The 18,186-nt window shown below is 39.2% G+C and overlaps 2 protein-coding genes across 3 annotated transcripts in view; one reads left to right on the forward strand and one right to left on the reverse strand.

Moving 5' to 3' along the window:
• The window catches only part of brsk2a (BR serine/threonine kinase 2a), a 234,185-nt gene extending 230,024 nt beyond the window's left edge, over positions 1-4,161 (forward strand). For both annotated transcript variants that reach the window (XM_028449925.1, XM_028449928.1), the window contains one exon: positions 1,084-4,161. In XM_028449925.1, the coding sequence (XP_028305726.1) occupies positions 1,084-1,106 (23 nt within the window). In that variant the 3' untranslated portion in view covers positions 1,107-4,161. The remainder of the gene's footprint in view (positions 1-1,083) is intronic.
• A 2,295-nt stretch (positions 4,162-6,456) lies between these two features.
• The window catches only part of abtb2b (ankyrin repeat and BTB (POZ) domain containing 2b), a 67,350-nt gene continuing 55,620 nt past the window's right edge, over positions 6,457-18,186 (reverse strand). Inside the window, exons 6-17 of the mRNA XM_028449757.1 lie at positions 17,516-17,605; positions 17,334-17,435; positions 16,008-16,104; positions 12,996-13,131; positions 12,438-12,715; positions 10,910-11,088; positions 10,713-10,818; positions 9,409-9,511; positions 9,251-9,338; positions 8,581-8,649; positions 8,371-8,484; positions 6,457-7,272 (exon numbers count right to left, since the gene is read on the reverse strand). Of these exons, the coding sequence (XP_028305558.1) occupies positions 7,042-7,272; positions 8,371-8,484; positions 8,581-8,649; positions 9,251-9,338; positions 9,409-9,511; positions 10,713-10,818; positions 10,910-11,088; positions 12,438-12,715; positions 12,996-13,131; positions 16,008-16,104; positions 17,334-17,435; positions 17,516-17,605 (1,593 nt within the window). The 3' untranslated portion in view covers positions 6,457-7,041. The remainder of the gene's footprint in view (positions 7,273-8,370; positions 8,485-8,580; positions 8,650-9,250; positions 9,339-9,408; positions 9,512-10,712; positions 10,819-10,909; positions 11,089-12,437; positions 12,716-12,995; positions 13,132-16,007; positions 16,105-17,333; positions 17,436-17,515; positions 17,606-18,186) is intronic.

Here is an 18,186-nt window from a genome sequence, read left to right on the forward strand (position 1 = left end):
CTCATATGATCATGTAATCTTAGGTATTGATCACATTAATCCAGTGGTTCCCAAACTTTTTTGGGTCGTGACCCCATTTTTATATCACAAATTTGTGGCGACCCCCAGATAATTTTTTATTTTTTTTAAATCGTATTTGTTATACTAGGTTACTAATATCTGTGCACAAAGTAACAAGATGTGCCAGTTCAGATATTCCTATACTGTACTGTGAGATTTATATTTGGGAAAGTGAAAGTATAGAATATAGTTGTTTAAGATTGTGTTTGGTTTTAATTTGAAAAGGATTGATAATTAAAACGTGTGTGTGTGTGTGTGTGTGTGTGTGTGTGTGTGTGTGTGTGTGTGTGTGTGTGTGTGTGTGTGTGTGTGTGTGTGTGTGTGTGTGTGTGTGTGTGTGTGTGTGTGTGTGTGTGTGTGTGTGTGTGTGTGTGTGTGTGTGTGTGCGTGCGTGCGTGCGTGCGTGCGTGCGTGCGTGCGTGCGTGCGTGTGTGTGTGTTTTAATTTGGAAAAATAATAATTTAAGCTTTTTCAGCATTCTGCCTCTTCCTGCACAGTGCATCTATTTCTGTGATATTATGTATTGGTTTTTTTAATGTAATTGTGCAAAATAGATAAATGACAATAGATAATGTATAAATTCAATAAAATTGAAAATTAAAAAATATGTTTTATTCAAAAACTTTAAAACATATATTTTCTTATTATTGGACATTTCCATCCAATCCCACGTGGGGTCATGACCCCACGTTTAAGAAGCCATGCATTCATCTATTTATCTGTGTATATTTACAAACATTAACATCCCATAATCAGATTGATAATAGTAAAATAATCTTTCATCTTTAACAGATTTATTCGACTAAAATCAGACAATAACTGAAATAGTTTTAGGCCAAATTTAGTCATCAGGACTAAGTTATATTTTAGTCAAAAGACTGACTAAAACTAAATCAACACTGGTCATCACCCCATCATTACCGACCCCCCCCCCCCCCACTCCTTTAACTTCCTGTTAGTTTCTTCTCTTGATTTTTTTCTGCTGCTAACGTCTGTTGTGACCTGATGTGTTTCTGATACCAGGGATTATCCAGAAAACCTATTAGGCTCCTCCTCTTCCTCCTCCTCCTTCTCCTCCACCTGCTCCACCCGTACTCCCTCAGCCTGCCACACCCCCACCCCCTGTCCATCCCCTCCCCCCAGTACACCGGGAGAGAGAGAGAGAGAGAGAGAGACAGACGTTCGTCAACGGAGGACTACTTTTAGAGGTGGGGAGGAGGAAGAGGTGGTTACTATGGAAACAGACCTTTCACTTCGACTTCTACCTTCATCTTCCTCCTCCGCCTCCACCTGCTCCAACTCTGCCCTCAGTAGAAATAGAAAATCCTTAAATGTTCCCCCTCAGTAGACGCACACACACACACACACACACACACACGTCTGACACTCCCTGTCACCGACCAGCACGTTTGTTCTGTTTGATCGTCGGGAGCTTTTGTTAATTGGATCAAAGGATTTGCCAAATACACTGACAAAAACTCTTTACAACACACACACACGCGCATCCGTGCACAGTTCCAGTTTGCACAGAAAAAACCTTTTGTGATGTAGAGACGATCCAAGGATAGACTGAAGAGGATCTGGCGCTCACTGGATTGTATTAGTTTGCATTTTAATGTATTCTTTGTGAGGAGTTTGACTTTGTTAGTCTTAATCTGAATTTAATCTGGGGCTGCAGACGGACTGGGATCGGGATTTTCCGAGGACCTGCGCTCGGAGGCGACGGGAGGAGATGGAACAACCGTCGAGGGTTGTTGGGGTTTGTGGGCGGGGTTTCTGTGGGATCGTGGGTATTTAAAATGAATGATTTATTCTGTTGTACAGACTGATATCATTTCTTATGTAAAAAACAAAACAATGAAATGAAATGAAATGAAATGTCTAGTTGTGACACAATGTTTAGCTACAAACAGGAACTTCCTGTCATTTTAAATCCCATGTATTTTTTTGTTACTCGATCACGTGTCTGTGTCCGACCAAACGTTCCTGTTCTCCTTCCGTACGCAGAACTCTCCCCCTTTTTTTCCACCTCTCCGTCCAACTTACCAGCAGTAGAAATAGAGCAACAAAAAAAATCAGTGACAAATGCAAACTGTGGATATTTTTGTATTGTCTGTATTTATTATTCTTGTTTGTTCATCTGACTGTTTTGATTTCCTAATTTATTATAACTTGACTATTTATATTGAACAAAGCTGTTAGGTCAGTTGAATGTTATTTATTACCCTCTCATGTGTTTGTAAAATGGGATGCTGGAGGAAACATTCCCTCTGACTTTAACAGAATGATATAAAAACTCTCTTCCGTGATTTCTCCGTCGAGGGAAAAAAACCAGTTTGTGCAAACTGGTGCAGAAAAAGACTTTACCAGTAACATAAGAATGTAGTAGTAGCCTCTTTTTGCAGAGGGAACATTCTCTTCTATTGATATTTGTCAGTTTGATGATCATCTTGTGGGTGAAGGCCTGGCCTGAGCAGAAGGATCTGCTTCTTCTCTTTGTACATAGACAGACAAACCACGTGGGGGGTGGGGGGTGGGGGTGGTTGATTGTCTTCTTGGCAGTGCTGGGAAGTCCCACTCTACGCTTTTAGCTTGTATTGCTGTGTGCATGTCAGACATGAGCTTTTCTTTGCATGGCTTTAGTGTTATTGTTCCACGCCAAACTCACTCCCTCTCTCTCTCTCCAGGAGATAATTCCTTTATCACCTCTAAAAATTGAATTGGTTCAACTTTTACTACATTTAAGGTTTGACTTGCCAGGGTGGTTGAGTAGACCCCCTAGAACACCCCCAGGTAGTATGTAGTCTCAAACTGTGCTATCTGCTTTGTGCTCAAAGCCCTTCTATAGACAATGGTGACTTGGGCGGCCACTCCAAATGTGGGGTAGGGGTAACATAACTCAGCATTTCTTGGTCAATAATGAACCAATTTGAATTATTTTGGTACCAGTTGGACCACCTTCAACTGTGCAAGCACACTTTACTTTTTATTGTTTTACATGTTTACCTACTTATGAGATTATTTCAGGTCAAATAGTAACGGGACAGATATTTTTCATCAAAATGAAGTAAACTGCTTAAATGTTTGATAATCTATCACCTGTTCATCCTGATATCAAAAGACTTTAAAATGGGTAGAATATTAGTGAAAATATTAGCAGTTTTGTGAACCCTATTTTACTGCTCCGCTACATTTTGATGGCGGAGAATTCATTCACTATTCCATTTTATGCCAAACGTACAGTATGCCAATAGAATTGTAAGTTAACTGAACGCACCTTTATTTATTTCACAAAATGTTGAGAACCACTTGTCTAAAGAATTAGCCTGAAATCATCCTAATCTCCTTCCATTATTCAGTGTTTAATACAGGCGTTTAGCCTGGAAGTAAATATTTTTACCCTAAACGGAGCTGGCAGAGGAGAATGGCGTTGTCTTCGTTGCGGGCACCATGTTTGTTTTGCTTCTTTCTCTACGGCTCTGAATGGCTATTATTATTATTAACCAAGGGAATGAGCAGAAACGTCGGCATTACAGGGTGTGGCTTATTGCCAGGCTACGATAGAATGACTTCTAGTACAAAGCTGATACCACAGTTTTATACTACATACTACCTGGGGGTGTTCAAGGGGTCTAGTCAACCACCCTGGTGAGTCAAACCTTAGATGTAATGAGTGTTGAATGAAAATCAAATTCTGATCCACGCCCCTGGACTTTTGGACCCAAACTCTCTGTCCTTCACGTTTCACCCACTTTTGCTTCTACTTCTGGCCTTCTTTACTTTTTCCTTTTGTTCTTTTTGCTCCTGCTGATCTTTACCTTCCTCTTCCTGTTTATATTGCTGTGCACAATGCTTCCTTTACTCTGTACCTCCCTCTTTGTGCAGGAGGTGTGCTGTTCTCTCTACCCCTGGTAGCAGAGGAAACAGCTCACCCTTCGTTCTGTTTTCTACAACGGGAAGCTAGCAGCACTAAAGGACATCCGATGATTCTAAGGCCCAGTCAGGCCTTTCAACAGAGCAGGAACAACTGACTGATGTAATCCCCGCATTACAAAACTGTGAGCATCTACAGTGCTAAAACAAATAAACTCATTCAGTGACCGAGTGTTTGTCTTTGTTTTAAAAAGATTAACAAAGAAGCTCCTACAGGTTCAGTAGTGGCAGAGGTGACAAAGTACAAATACTTTGACTGTACTTACAGTAAGTAGTTTTTTGCAAACAAATATCTGTACTTTCTTCTCTACATTTCATAAAATCAGCTCGTTACTTTTAGACCTTCGAAGATGCGTCACTACGTAGAAAAACTAAACTAACAAAAATGTTAATTTAAACTCAAAGCTGCTCTAAGTTTAACTGAACATTTGCACTTTTTTTTTCTTGATACATTTTATTTACAAACTATTATGAGTGCTTAATTTTCCAGGTGTTTAAAGGATAAAGATTTCATGTATTTCCATGTATCAGTATTTACTAGTTCTTAAAAAAAATAAAAAGTATGGAATTATTATTCTTATTATTGAAGATTACTTCAGTCAAGGTTTTTACCAGAGTCATTTTTTATTATTATCTATACTTTTACTTGAGTACTGCAGACTAGTACTTTTGCCACCTCTGAGTAATGGTAACAAAGTACTATTTCTATGCTTTACTTAATTACTATTACTCTACACTACATATGAAAGACAAATATTGTACTTTTTCCACTGTATTTCTATAGTCACTCAGTACTTTTTCTCTCCCGTCAGCTCAGGTGTTTTCATTGCTTCAGTTCTGATTCAAAAATAAGTTTGCGTTGATCCTGATAAGGTTTGTCCCAGTTCTACCAAACCTTTCATTTCACATGCTCGTCAATGCAACAGCCAATCAGAGCAAGGCATAGTATTTTTTTGTTATTTTTATGGAAAGTCGCGTTAGCAGAGGTTGACCCCAGGAAGGATGAAGATACTTGACCTAAGTATCCATGGCCGTGTTTTAGGCCCATGTTTTTAAAACCAAAAGTAATTCATAATTGAAAGCAAAAATAATTATAAAAAAGACATTGTATTTTTTCTTTAGTGTTTGTTTAAATATACCTAATAAGACTGAAATGTTTCTACAAGTGATAAAATGTTTTGGTTTTTTTGTTATTACATATTTTACTGTATTGTTGAATGCAGCTCATTTATTAAACTCACTCATGTTTATTTGCGTAATGAACAGCTAAATGTCATAGTAGTTAATTAATCACCACAGTGTTAGTTTTATTACTGTACTATAAACAGAACATATTGTGCATCAGTGTTATTATTTATGGAGATGGAAATTATTTTGAATTTGTATAATTGTGTTTTTCTGCTAATATTTCAGTGCTTTCACTGAAGTAATATCGTGACTGAGTTACTTTTACTTGCAGTAGTTTTTCAACCAGGAGTGTCTGTACTTTCACTGATGTAATAAAGGTCAATACTTTGTTGATTAAATGTTGAAATTGAGAATTTAAAAATAACCAATAATATATACAAACATATAAAGTGGTATAATGTATAATACTGGGGTCATTTAGATTCATAACATGTTTTCCTGTGCTTGGTTGGGTTTAGGGTCAGTGAATTAGAAAGATGTGAACAGATGTGTAAATATATATAGTGTTTGCTCTGTGATAGACTCACATTAAGGAATGTATTGTGGAGTAATCTTTTTTCTCACCATTGCATTGTTTGCTTATACATTCCTATGCAGTGTATTTTAGACTGTTTGTGCAGACGTTGGTGATGGCACATCTCAGTGTTGAGGTTTGTGCTCATAATTCTAGGGAAGTATAGATAAGGAATTTATGCAAGGGTTACTGTAGTCATAGCAACTTTGAGAATGAATGTGAGACTATGATGAATTGATTCACTGCCTGTACAGCGGGTCTGTCAAACTCAAAAGCAATTTCAATGTTATTGCACTCTGACTCCCTAGTGTGCAATACTGCATTTAACTGACAGTATATAATATACATAGCAATAAATAACACATCGCAGTCCCTGCAGGATCTTCAAAATTTCTTGATTTTTTTTTTTGGTTACATTTTTGTATAGTTTATGGCAGTTTTGTGTAATTGTTTGTGCAAAATTGCAGGATTTTAAAATAAAAAATCAATTGTGAGCCCTGTAAATATTTTAATTCATGAATTCAGAGGGATTGCATTATCGGTAACTGAATTAGAGAAAACAAGTTTGAACTTTTTTCCTGTTGACCATATTTGATACTCTTAAGAGCCTTTTTTGGTCCCCGGGCCTTGAGTTGGACATGTACAGGACACAGAAAGCTGGCTGTATTTCATCTAAGAGTATTTGCATGTGGAATGATCCAGATTTCAGTTGAGTCTACACCAAAACCCTCAACCGTTAAATCCCAGTAAAAAACACAAGATTCATTTGACCAGGTTTATTCCAATAATCAGTTTTAAACAGATCTGGTCGTATGTTGCTCTGCTTGTAAACCTGCTGTTAAACCTTAACATTTATGATCTTAATCACCTGTTAGAGTACCCAACAAATTGATGATATTCATCAGCAGAAAATGTGTCAAAAAAACAAAATAAAAAAGGGAACACCCTATTAAATACTCTCACATAGCTTTTCTCATTAAATAGAAAATGTCCATCAAAAGCAATCTTTCTAGTCATATTATTAAAGAAAAACAGTCACATTATGAAGCACAATGTTAATCTAAAGCTTACATTTGTGCAGGAAGCACTGACTCCTCCCACTCTGCATTATTACGTTTGAGTACAAAGCCAAAAGTCCAGCGTGGCCGCCTCGCTCCATCCTTTAACACTTCAGTCACAATCTCTACTGCAAAGATGCATTGTGTCCACTAGAGGGCAGCAGTGTCCATGCATTTTTAGTTATTACAGTTTCCTCCTCAGAAATCAGATGGTTTGTAGGCCAGCTCTAACAGATCTGATTCTGGATCAGGTACCAAACAAAGACCGTCCTCTTTAGTTTTTTGTCTTCAGACGCGGGAGGTGATACAGAGTGAGCGCAGACGCTGAGCCAGCGTGGCCTCCAGCTCCTCCATAGGTGAGTCACCTCTGCTGTGAGCGAGCGCCGACGTATTGCTTCCCTGTCGCGTTCCTGGGATTCCCAGCAGAAGACTCCGGAAACTTTCTCTTTCCAACAGGGCCGGCATCTGCTGCAGGAAGTAACCTTCACAGAACGAGCACAGCTCCACGGAAGCATGAGCCTGAGGCGAGAACATCACAACAGTCAGGTTACAGTAGGGGTACAGTAGAGTTATGGTTGGCTTACAGTAGGGGTACAGTAGAGTTATGGTTGGGTTACAGTAGGGGTACAGCAGAGTTATGGTTGGGTTACAGTAGGGGTACAGTAGAGTTATGGTTGGGTTACAGTAGGGGTACAATAGAGTTATGGTTGGGTTACAGTAGGGGTATGGTTAGGTTAGAGTGAGGTTACAGTCACGTTACAGGCGAGTTACAGTCAGGTTACGGTTGGGTTACAGTCGGGTTACGGTCAGGTTACAGTCCGGTAGGATTCAGGTTACAGTTAGGTTACAGCCAAGTCGGGTTACAGTTGGTTTACGGTCCGGTAGGAGTCAGGTTACAGTTGGGTTACGGTCAGATTACAGTTGGGTAACGGTCGGGTTACGGTCAGGTAACAGTCGGGTTACGGTCCGGTAGGAGTCAGGTTACAGTTGGGTTACAGCCGGGTTACAGTCCAGTTACAGTCAGGTTACAGTTGGTTTACGGTCCGGTAGGAGTCAGGTTACAGTTGGGTTACGGTCAGATTACAGTTGGATAACAGCTGGGTTACGGTCGGGTTACAGTCGGGTTACGGTCCGGTTAGGAGTCAGGTTACAGTTGGGTAACGGTCAGATTACAGTTGGGTAACAGCCGGGTTACGGTCGGGTTACGGTCAGGTAACAGTCGGGTTACAGTCAGGTTACAGTCGGGTTACGGTCCGGTTAGGAGTCAGGTTACAGTTGGGTTAGGGTCAGATTACAGTTGGGTAACAGCCGGGTTACGGTCGGGTTACAGTCAGGTTACAGTCGGGTTACAGTCCTTTTACAGTCCGGTAACAGTCGGGTTACAGACAGGTTACAGTCAAGGTACAGTCAGGTTACAGACGGGTTACGGTCCGGTAGGAGTCAGGTTACGGTCGGGTTACAGTCGGGTTACAGTCCTTTTACAGTCCGGTTACAGTCGGGTTACAGACAGGTTACAGTCAAGGTACAGTCAGGTTACAGACAGGTAACAGTCGGGTTATGGTCCGGTTACAGCCCCCCACACACTCCACTGTGCACAGGGACTGGGCTTGGTCTTACCTTGGCTGTCTTGTAGATGCTGACTGCGTTCTCCAGGGTAATGTGATGTGAGCAGATGAGTTCACAGTGTCTCTGTAGCGCCACCAGCTGGAACTGATTAGCAGCTGCCAACAGCTAAAGGAAAAAACAGAAACAACACTTAAGTAATGATGAAAAATAAAATCCTAACTCGTGCTCTCGATTATACACAGAATGAAAGTCGGCGTTCACCTCTAACAAGTCAGGCACGTTGGTTTTCAGTGACTCTGTTCCTCCGCAGTAAAGGTATGACATCATCATCTGCACCGAGGACAAAGGATTTATTTAAAGCTTCTGTAGGTAAACTTTTTTTAACCAGATAAGATAGTATAGGCCTCATAGATCAATACATCAAAGATCATTTGCTTTAAAAAATGATGTTAAAAGAATGAAAAATATCACTCTGAGTTTGTTTTGATCTCCTCTGTGAACACTCTCTTACTGACAGTTTTGGGAAAGTTTCACACATTGCATTGTGGGATGTGGAGTCCCGTAGGCAGATGCATAGACATTTTTTTTTACTTCATTCTTTTGTGATTTGTTTGCTAACGTGACTTCTCAACACATTTCTGGTGTTTTCACTGAAAACTGCAGCAAAACAACAGATGTTTATGTTGGGGTTTACACAGAAACATCTGAGTCCATCTGAAAATGAATACCAGGGAACAAATCTCAACCAAAATAGAGTCAACGAAAGCAAAGAAACTAAAAAAATCAGGGTAAGAATGACGGAAAAATGCCCATGCATCCGTCTTCACATCCCACAATGCAATGTGCAAAACATTATCTGATATTTATCGTGTCCAGGATCTTAAGAGACAGTTTTGTTTGATTGAAATGTGACTAAATCAACAGTTCTTACTTGGAAAATGTTGTACTTTACATCCTGGATCTCAACTTCCTTGTTAGATCCTCCATCTGGTCCAGAGAACGCCAACAGAGACTTAAAACTAGAAAAAAAAAATATTACATTTTATATTCGGCTCCTGCTTTAAAGTGTGTCTTATGTGTGAAACACACCTGTCAGACGCAGTGATCAGAAGCACTCGGTGTCCGTAAAATGGTTTTCCCTCCACCACAAAGGTCACGTCTGACATCTCCTGGTTATTCAGAAAGTGAGGATCTGCAGAAAAGAAAAGATAAAATCCAACAGTGTTAATGAAATACAACCTAAGAACAGGAAAAACCAAAAACCAGCTCGAAACACAAATAACTGACAGAGAAATAAAGGTTTCAAAGGAAAGTCACTGTCTTTGATCCACAGGGAACGAGAAGAACAAAGATGAGAAATTCAGTTCTCTTGATGTTACTGTTATAAACTTACAAATGACATCAGAGATCCAACCCATTAATATATTTACTATAAACCACAGCTCGTATTGTAACTAAGGGATTGTTGATGACAGTAGAGGAGACAGGACTGCTTCTATTAACCACCAACACAAATGTGAAGAAGCATAAATTCACCACATGGAGCGGAATACAAAGGATTCACAAAGTATGACGTAAAGCAGACACGCTAAAGTTTAAACGCTTCTCTGCTTCAGAAAACGACTTCAGCTTCAAAAAAAACCATCAAACATGCATTTGAAGAATAAAAGCCTTTTAGGGAGGATGAAAAAAAGCCAAATTCCTTTGGTTTCTATGTATAATTGGAAAGAATCCCACATGTTTTTCATTTTTTCTCTTTTTTTAATACAACATGAGAGTTTAAGTAAATTCAATAAAGAAATGTAACAAATGAATTGCATTAACCGTCTGGAGTCCAGGCTAGAACTGGCTGTTTTTGACTACTTTTGATTTTGACATTATGTATAAACTTAATCTTAAAATCACACAAAAACAACTGTGAAAGACACAAATACGTTTAACAAACCGATTTGATGAAATGTAATGCAAATATAAAGCACAATTTTGATAAACATATGTACAAGTTTACAAAAAACCAAAGTTATATACAACAATTTACATAAAAAAGCAGGAAATGACAAAGTGTAATTTTCATAAACATGCACTTTGCAATATATATATATATATATATATAAATATTTTTTTTTTTCAAAGTAAAATTGTTTTTAAAAATATTTAAATCCTATATTTGAAGAGTTAGCATTACAAGAACTTAGTCATGTTATTTTTCTATAAAGAACCAAAAACAACAACAACAAATTACCTAAATAATGAAAAATGTTTTTAGTTGTTGATGTTTTTCCCAGAAAAACAAAATTAAAATCAATTAAAAATGGTTGTTTTTGAGGTGCAAGAAAAACATGGCTGGTCACACACAGTCTTGTTGGAGCATTCTGCTGTGTATCCATCCTTACCTAACTGTGCTGAAAGCGTGGCCTTCACCTCAGGGACGGCTGGAAGAGGGGCGGGGCCAAAGCAGTGACAAAAAATGACTGCCAGCTGCTGTAGGACGGAATCGTTCTGAAAGAGAAGGAACACATTTCTATCACCAACACCTCACTCCACTGCACTCAGAGCATAGACGTGCGGGCCAGGATGTGTGTGCTCCTACCTTGGTGCTACGCAGGATGCTAAACATCAGCGGCAGGCCCACAGACACCAGCTCCTCACAGTAATCCTCTTCACGGATCGTGGTGAACTCTCTGAGGAGGGAGAGTGTGACTCCGGTCCTGGAGCGCTGCTGCGCACAACGGAGAGACTCCAGCCACACGTGGAGCTTCCACGGCACGCCTGCTTATACACACACACACACACATAGGAGATGTGTTTGGTGTTTGAGGGGAACAGTAAAACAAAGTCCATGATTTTTATTGTGAGAATGCCCACTTTTAAGATCCAATTTTTTTCTTATTCTTCCGACCATATTTTCACCTGCTATTACTCAGCCGATTATTCACCAATCTACACCATTCAAACATCAAAATGTTCCAATGCTTAGTGGTAATGCTGCTATTAAATTTATAAAATGCTAACACTTTTACTCTTAACTCATTGAGTGACATTCATGTCTATAGACGTGAATTGTGTTTTTTGGCTGGGGTTGTTCGGAGACAGTGTGACGAAGCTCTCCGGTGAATATCTAACTTGTACAATGATGTAGTGACATGTTGGTGGCAGCAGCACACCTTTGGATGAGAGATCACCCATGATGGGCAGAGCTCAGAGGGAGAGGAAAAAAGTTTACAAGACACGAGAAAATGGCGCCACAAGAGTTGATGCTGAAGCTCACAGCAGCGCACACTCTAGCAGGGCATGTGTAGAACTAAGTGGACTATTGAGATGTAACTACTGCGATGGTGAGAGAAAACAATCAAAAAAATGGGGAAGGAGGAAGTTGTGTGGAGAATGACGGGGGGAGAGACTTGGAGGATGGGCAAAATACAGAAAAAAATCCATTCACCTCTGACCTAGATAGCAAAATAATAATAATTTTGCCATCAAACGCCCGTCTCAGTGTTGTTTTATAGAAGGAAACTAATGTTGAGGTGTCACTAAAGCAAAAAAAAAAAAATGCTTCAAAGTCACTAATAGGTTTTTTCAGAAAAAGACGTTTTTCTCAACTTTTTGTCACAAACTGTCGATTGGTGTGAAATTTGTCTCTATTCAACTGCTGATTATGAAAGTACAAAACAAGCTAGAAACAAAATAATGCTAATTCTAATGAAAGTAGAGAGTCAAATCTTTCAGAATCTGGTTTCAGATGTCAGATTGTCATAGGACAACATATTCTGTGGCTCTTTAAAAATCAGTCAAAATGCAGAACTTTTACCCTGAGACTTCTATGCAGCTTTATCTCAGCGTGATCAGCTTCTACCTTCATTTGCGTTATCATCAAGTGGAACCTGCACAATGTCTGTCACTTTGACTCTAAATAAATGTTTGTTAAATTTTCAAAAACTAAACAATGGTGTTTATTCCCTATGAGAACTGCCTACAATCTAAGCTTTTGGTAATGTGTAAACACTTGTGTTCACTGACAATAAACACATACAGCCAAAGGAGTGGGCAACTATTTTTCGCATTTCCACTTGCATTATCGTGGCAATTCACATTTTTCTTGTTATTTTTATCATTTTTACCCATCGCACGCAGCTCCATTGTGACGTCCAGATATCCGTGTTCAGCGCTGTAGTATCCGGCCTCCTGCAGAGCCTTCATCTTAGCCTTGCAGAGTCGTGGTATTCCGCCCTCAGGGGGGGCCACGGGGCCATTGGAGGGGCTCTGCAGGGGGGGCAGAGGGAGGAAGGGGCAAATACCAGCCATCTCATCTTCCACCCCTTCAGCTAGGATCTCCTCCAGGGACAGGACATCCTCTTTGATTTGCTGGGGCTGAGTCAGCAGCTTTCTCAACACGTTTCTAACAAGATCAACAAGTGGAAGAAAAGGAGGAAATTAGCTATGATTAATTAGAGCCATAGCTGTTCTGTGACCCTGATTCTATAATGTGTTCCCCCTTTAATGTGGAATGTGAAGTGTGGGGTCTACATTGTGTTCACACATGGACAGGTGGACATGTTTACACCAGCAGCTGCTGTTTGAAGACAGACGGACTGTTGCTCAGAGTGAGACCGAGGACACCAAACGTAAACACTGGCCCAGCCCCGTATTGTGCTGCTCACAGACAGATGGACGGGTACCTGTGTCCGTGTGCGGCCGCGTGACTGAAGCAGTTCATGTCTTCATAGAGCGAGGATGTGAGCGTGTTTCCCTCATGGATTTTAAACAAAGGGTCGGCGCCCCGTGCCAGCAGCAAACTCACCATCTCATAGTTGCCTGTGACGCACACACACAGATAAAAGTTCAAAGCTCAGCACAAAAAAAATCACTTCAGTTTCACTTTTAGTTTACTTCATGTTCTTCATCTATGACTTTCAACATTCTGTTGTTCAAAGACACACAAGTTTGTTTGTTTGTTCTCTTATTTAAGTCATTCAAACATTGACACAAATTTATTTCTCCTCCACATTGAAAAAAAGAAGAAAAAGATGAATGAAAAGGAGCAGAAAGAAGTAAAACTTCTGCCCCTCCATAAAAAAAGAATTACATTAAACAAAGGCAAAGCAGTCATTGTCCCAACTCATTAAAAACCACAATACAGTTACACTTCTGTCTTCAACATAATACATTTTTCATTGTTCCACAGTCTGATCCTCCTGAACTGAAATGCACCTTTCTTTTGTCACTGTTCTCAATTTTTTTTCTTTCTTCTTGAATATCTATATTCCTCGCGAGTTATAATTACTTTCCCTTGTAATTATTTTTTTATGCAGATTTGCAGGTAACATGAGTTTTGTACATGGTTTATAAAATATTGTATTCTACCAAATTATTTAAAGAGTTAATGAGAACTTTAGATTTACTTTTTTTTTATGATAAACCCAGTATTACAGTAGTCAGAAATAGAAAAAATACTATTATATATCATCTATTTCATGCTGTATTATAATTTCTAGCTTGAAACTTCAACATTTTTCATGACTTTTGTACAATGAAAATGTATATTGGCTCTACAACCTTATCGTTAAATCAGTTATCGAAAGGATAAAAGTTGAAGTCAGAAATATTTTTATTATATCGGTTATTTTTGGTACCGACAAACAAACAAAAACAACTGAAGTGAACTTGAATTATTTTACACTTTCAAATTTGTTTTAATTGTTTTTATTGATTTTGAGTTTATTTTTAAGGGTCTTAAAATGTGGTTGATTTGCACTTTAAAAATATGTTTTTTTTGTTTTTATTGTATTTATTGGGTGATTTTTCAGGGTGTTCTTATTTATTTTTTTAATTATTAAATCTAATTATAGAATATTGTCATATATAAGGGTAAAGGGGACATATTATGCAATTTTTCACCCATCTCCATTTGTTCTAAGAACTTCCAAAACATAGTATTTGAGGTTTATTTTCCCTGTTTTCCAGAGTTTTAGCCCTCTAAAAAGTCACTTTCAGAACCGTTCTGAAATCGGGCCATTTAGGGGCGTACTTCTGCATATTCATGAGTGGGCGTGTGTATAGTCGCTCACTCACTTCATGTCTCGCTCTTTGACAGGGTGATCAATGATCACCAAAGTGATTTTATTTTTGCTATCCACACACCGTTGTTATTGTTTTCAGGCAAAAAACTGCACATTACAGTAAAACGGAGCATTTCTCTTGTGGCTGCTCCCCAGTACTCCCATACCTGTCCCCCATGTGATATGTTATTCTCTTTCATGTTTCTTGGTCGGGATGTAACTGAACCTGAATCTGAATTTGAACACAAGTGAGTCCATCTTAGCGCTTTAGGGTCTCACAGCAGTAGCAGCAGCAGTCATTCAAACTAAAGATGCTAAATCACTTTCTCCTCCTCCTCTGCTCTTCTAACTACAGGAATAGTGCATTTAAGGTGATAATCATTTGTTTTCTCCAACAGCTGCGTCGCATTGTGTCGCAAACACATCAGATCAGAAATATGAGGCGATATAACAGGTTCACCGATGCGCTCAACCACAAGAGTACACCTCCGCATGAACAAATAGTGCTAACACTACAGTGTATGTTCACTGTGGAGGCGTTTCACCGGCAGCAGTTCTGTATTTAGTTTTACTGGTAGCTATCGCTCCTTCACCAGCGAGACAAACAATTGCGGACTTTCACAAACATTTGAATTAGGTAGGGGGTGGAGTCCATGGGTGGAGTTACCAGCGAAGGGGAGGTTATTTTCTTTCTCGATTTCATTTGTGACATCACAAATGTGAAAAATTTGAAATGGAGCCATTTTCTCTGTGTTGTAAGACTGACACAAACCACAAACAAATGACTGGATGGATTTATTTCATATTTTGTGTGCCGTGTGGACACTCAAGTGGCCGCAAGAGTGAATTTTTCATAATATGTCCCCTTTAAAATGTATGCAACTCATTGGTTAATCATAAACGGGTCAGTTTTTCTTCCATCTACTGTCGCTGACTATTGTTCCCATAGTCTACACTACAAAATAAGTCATAAAAGTATGTATGATTCATGCTGATATCAGATTGATATCGGACAATACTCAGGGCTGCAATATCGGGATCATGTGTGAAAGTGAAAAAGTTGAATTGGGATATACAGCTGTGGGTTAAGTAGCAAACTAATCAAAGCTGCAAATGCATCATCTAATCTGATTACTATGCACTTCCTCAGCACATGGATGTGTAGAGATCCCTGGAGTCCATTTTAAACTTGTTTAAAGAAAATCAAACTGAAAGATTGGAACTCTTCAGGAACAAAAACCACATGGCTCTGTTTACAGTGTACAGTATGTGCAGCAGTAAAACAACCTCAGACTGGATTTCTCTGCTGTCATCATTTCCTCTCTTTACCCTCTTCACAATGCATTACTAAGTTGTGTATTACTCCAGGTGGGCTTTAAAACATGTAGCAGAGTGAAGGGGTAATAAAAAAATGAAACTGTTGTTTAAGTGGAAAACTTTTTTTTTTCCTGCTTTCCTTCCCACAGACTTTGTGCCTCTATAATTTAGAGGAAAGCTGTCATTTAATGGCTGTGAATCAGATCAGACCACAGACCTACTTTAAGTCAGAAAACACTCTTCACATTAGCTGTGCCCAGTGCTGTGAAGTGAGTGTGTGTGTGTGTGTGTGTGTGTGTGTGTCCTTTGGCCCACCTGCTGCTGAGGCCAGCTGCAGCGGGGTGTTGGCCGTGCTCTCCTGTCCGTTACGGACCGCCGCCCCCTCCACGTTGGCCCCGGCATCCAGCAGGAGCTGCACAAGCACATCTGTTCAATTCAACAATGTCGGACGTTTTCGTTCCCACTCATGACCTCATATTTGTCGGGGCAAATTTGAAAGGATGACTTTCTGTCAACAGTTAGTGAGGTACAATGTAGAGCACGTGTCAAACTCGAGGCCCGGGGGCCAAACCCGACCCTTTAGAGCAGGGGTGTCAAACTCATTTTAGTTCAGGGGTCAAATACGGACCAGTTTGATCTCAAATGGGAAGCAGATTATAGTTTTTTAAGATCATTGTGTCCTAGATTTCAATATCAGTTCAATTCACTTAAAAAAATATTGATTTTGTCACCAATTTTTCTATAATTTAATGTTGACATTTTGTGCAATTGCTTGTGAGAAATTGCAAATTTTGCGGAAAAAATGTAGTTCTTTGCACAGCTTGAGTTCATTGTGAAGCAGAATTCACCAAACGTTGGATTGTTCAGCCACTAATAGGAAACGTGAACTGGGATTAGACAGTCTAAGAGACAGGTTAGTTTTATTTCACTGATGATGTGTTGTTGAAATAGTAATCATATCTTAATAGTATGTGGTATAAACAAAGGAAACATGCAAGCCCATAAAAATATACTGGAGTTTCATTAAATTGCTGAATTTGTCCATCTACAACTGGATTATTTACACAATAATTCATGTTTTTTTCTCTGTTATTTTTTACTTTCTCCAGCGGGCCAAATTAGATGCTCTAAAATGCCTGACTTTGGCCCCCAGGCCTTGAGTTGACACAGGAGCTTTAGAGCGTTCAATTAATTAGACCCGCAGGACAAAGTAAAACATGAATCAATGATTCAGTTGAAGAATTCTAAGTTCCTCCAACTACAAAAACTTCACATCATCATCAGGGGCTCACATTTTACCCATGTTTTTATCACGACTACACTGAGTTTCATTTGCAAATTGTGGAATTTAGTCAATTTCTCACTAAAAATAACACAACATTCCCCTAAATTACGTACATAAAAAATGATTATTTTTAGGTGGAGACCCTGCAGGTACTAATAGCTGTCATTTATTACTTGGATATTGTCAGTGACTTCCATACTGTATAAATCAGTTATATGTGAAAGCTCTTGTTTTTGTCCTGATGTGTCCACTGTGAAGGACAGTTTAAGTTTTACAAATTCACATTTTTTTTACACACACACTTGCATATCTAAAGCCACACATGGTTTACTTGCACATGTGTAATACTGTCCCACCTGCACCACAGAGATGTGTCCATGCAGCACTGCGAAGGTGAGCGCCGCCCACTGGCGACTGTCGGGGTGCACTGACGGATGCTTAGAGGAACACGGTGGAACCTAAAAAAATAAAACACATCATTGCAACAGGAATCCCCAAAGAAATGTAGAATGTGACATAAATAATAAGGCACGTTTACCGCTACGTCCAGGTTTGCACTTGCATCAATCAACATCTGGACAAGGGCTTCATCTCCAGCTGCACAGGCATACATCAGAGGAGTCATGCCCTAAAGGACATGTGGACAGTGTTTACATGAACAGTGTTTTATTATTACCATCACAGTGACACTGCATTAGTTTGCTGTAGTTTCCAGTGTAGCAGTATTACAGTATGGCCTCATGGGTCAATAAATCAAAGATCTAAAAATGGCACCACATAAGCTAGTTTTGATCTCCACTGTAAGCACTTTGTTTATTGACATTGTCAGAAAAGTTTGATGAATTGCATTGTGGGATGTGGAGTCCCGTAAACAGATACATAAAAGTGTTTTTACTTCATTCTTACAGTGAATTTCTTATGTTTGTACCAAAAAACTCAGCCAAAGTGTCTTCCCAACTCTCTGGTGTTTTCACTGAACGTTGTGGTAAAACAATACTGGATGATTATGTGGCTTACACAGAAAGATCCAAATCTGGACAAAAAGGAATTTGAGTGAGTTGATATCACAGGGAATACACGTAACAAGCTAGAACAGGAATGGTGTCAAGCAAATCACTTGAAGAAACTCAAGAACTCACAGTAAGACTGAATTAAAAAATAGTTATAATTCCATCAAGATTCTTCATCTTTTTTAATAATATGTTAAGG

The sequence above is a fragment of the Gouania willdenowi genome, chromosome 6 (assembly GCF_900634775.1).
Source record: "Gouania willdenowi chromosome 6, fGouWil2.1, whole genome shotgun sequence".
Classification (NCBI taxonomy): domain Eukaryota; kingdom Metazoa; phylum Chordata; class Actinopteri; order Blenniiformes; family Gobiesocidae; genus Gouania; species Gouania willdenowi.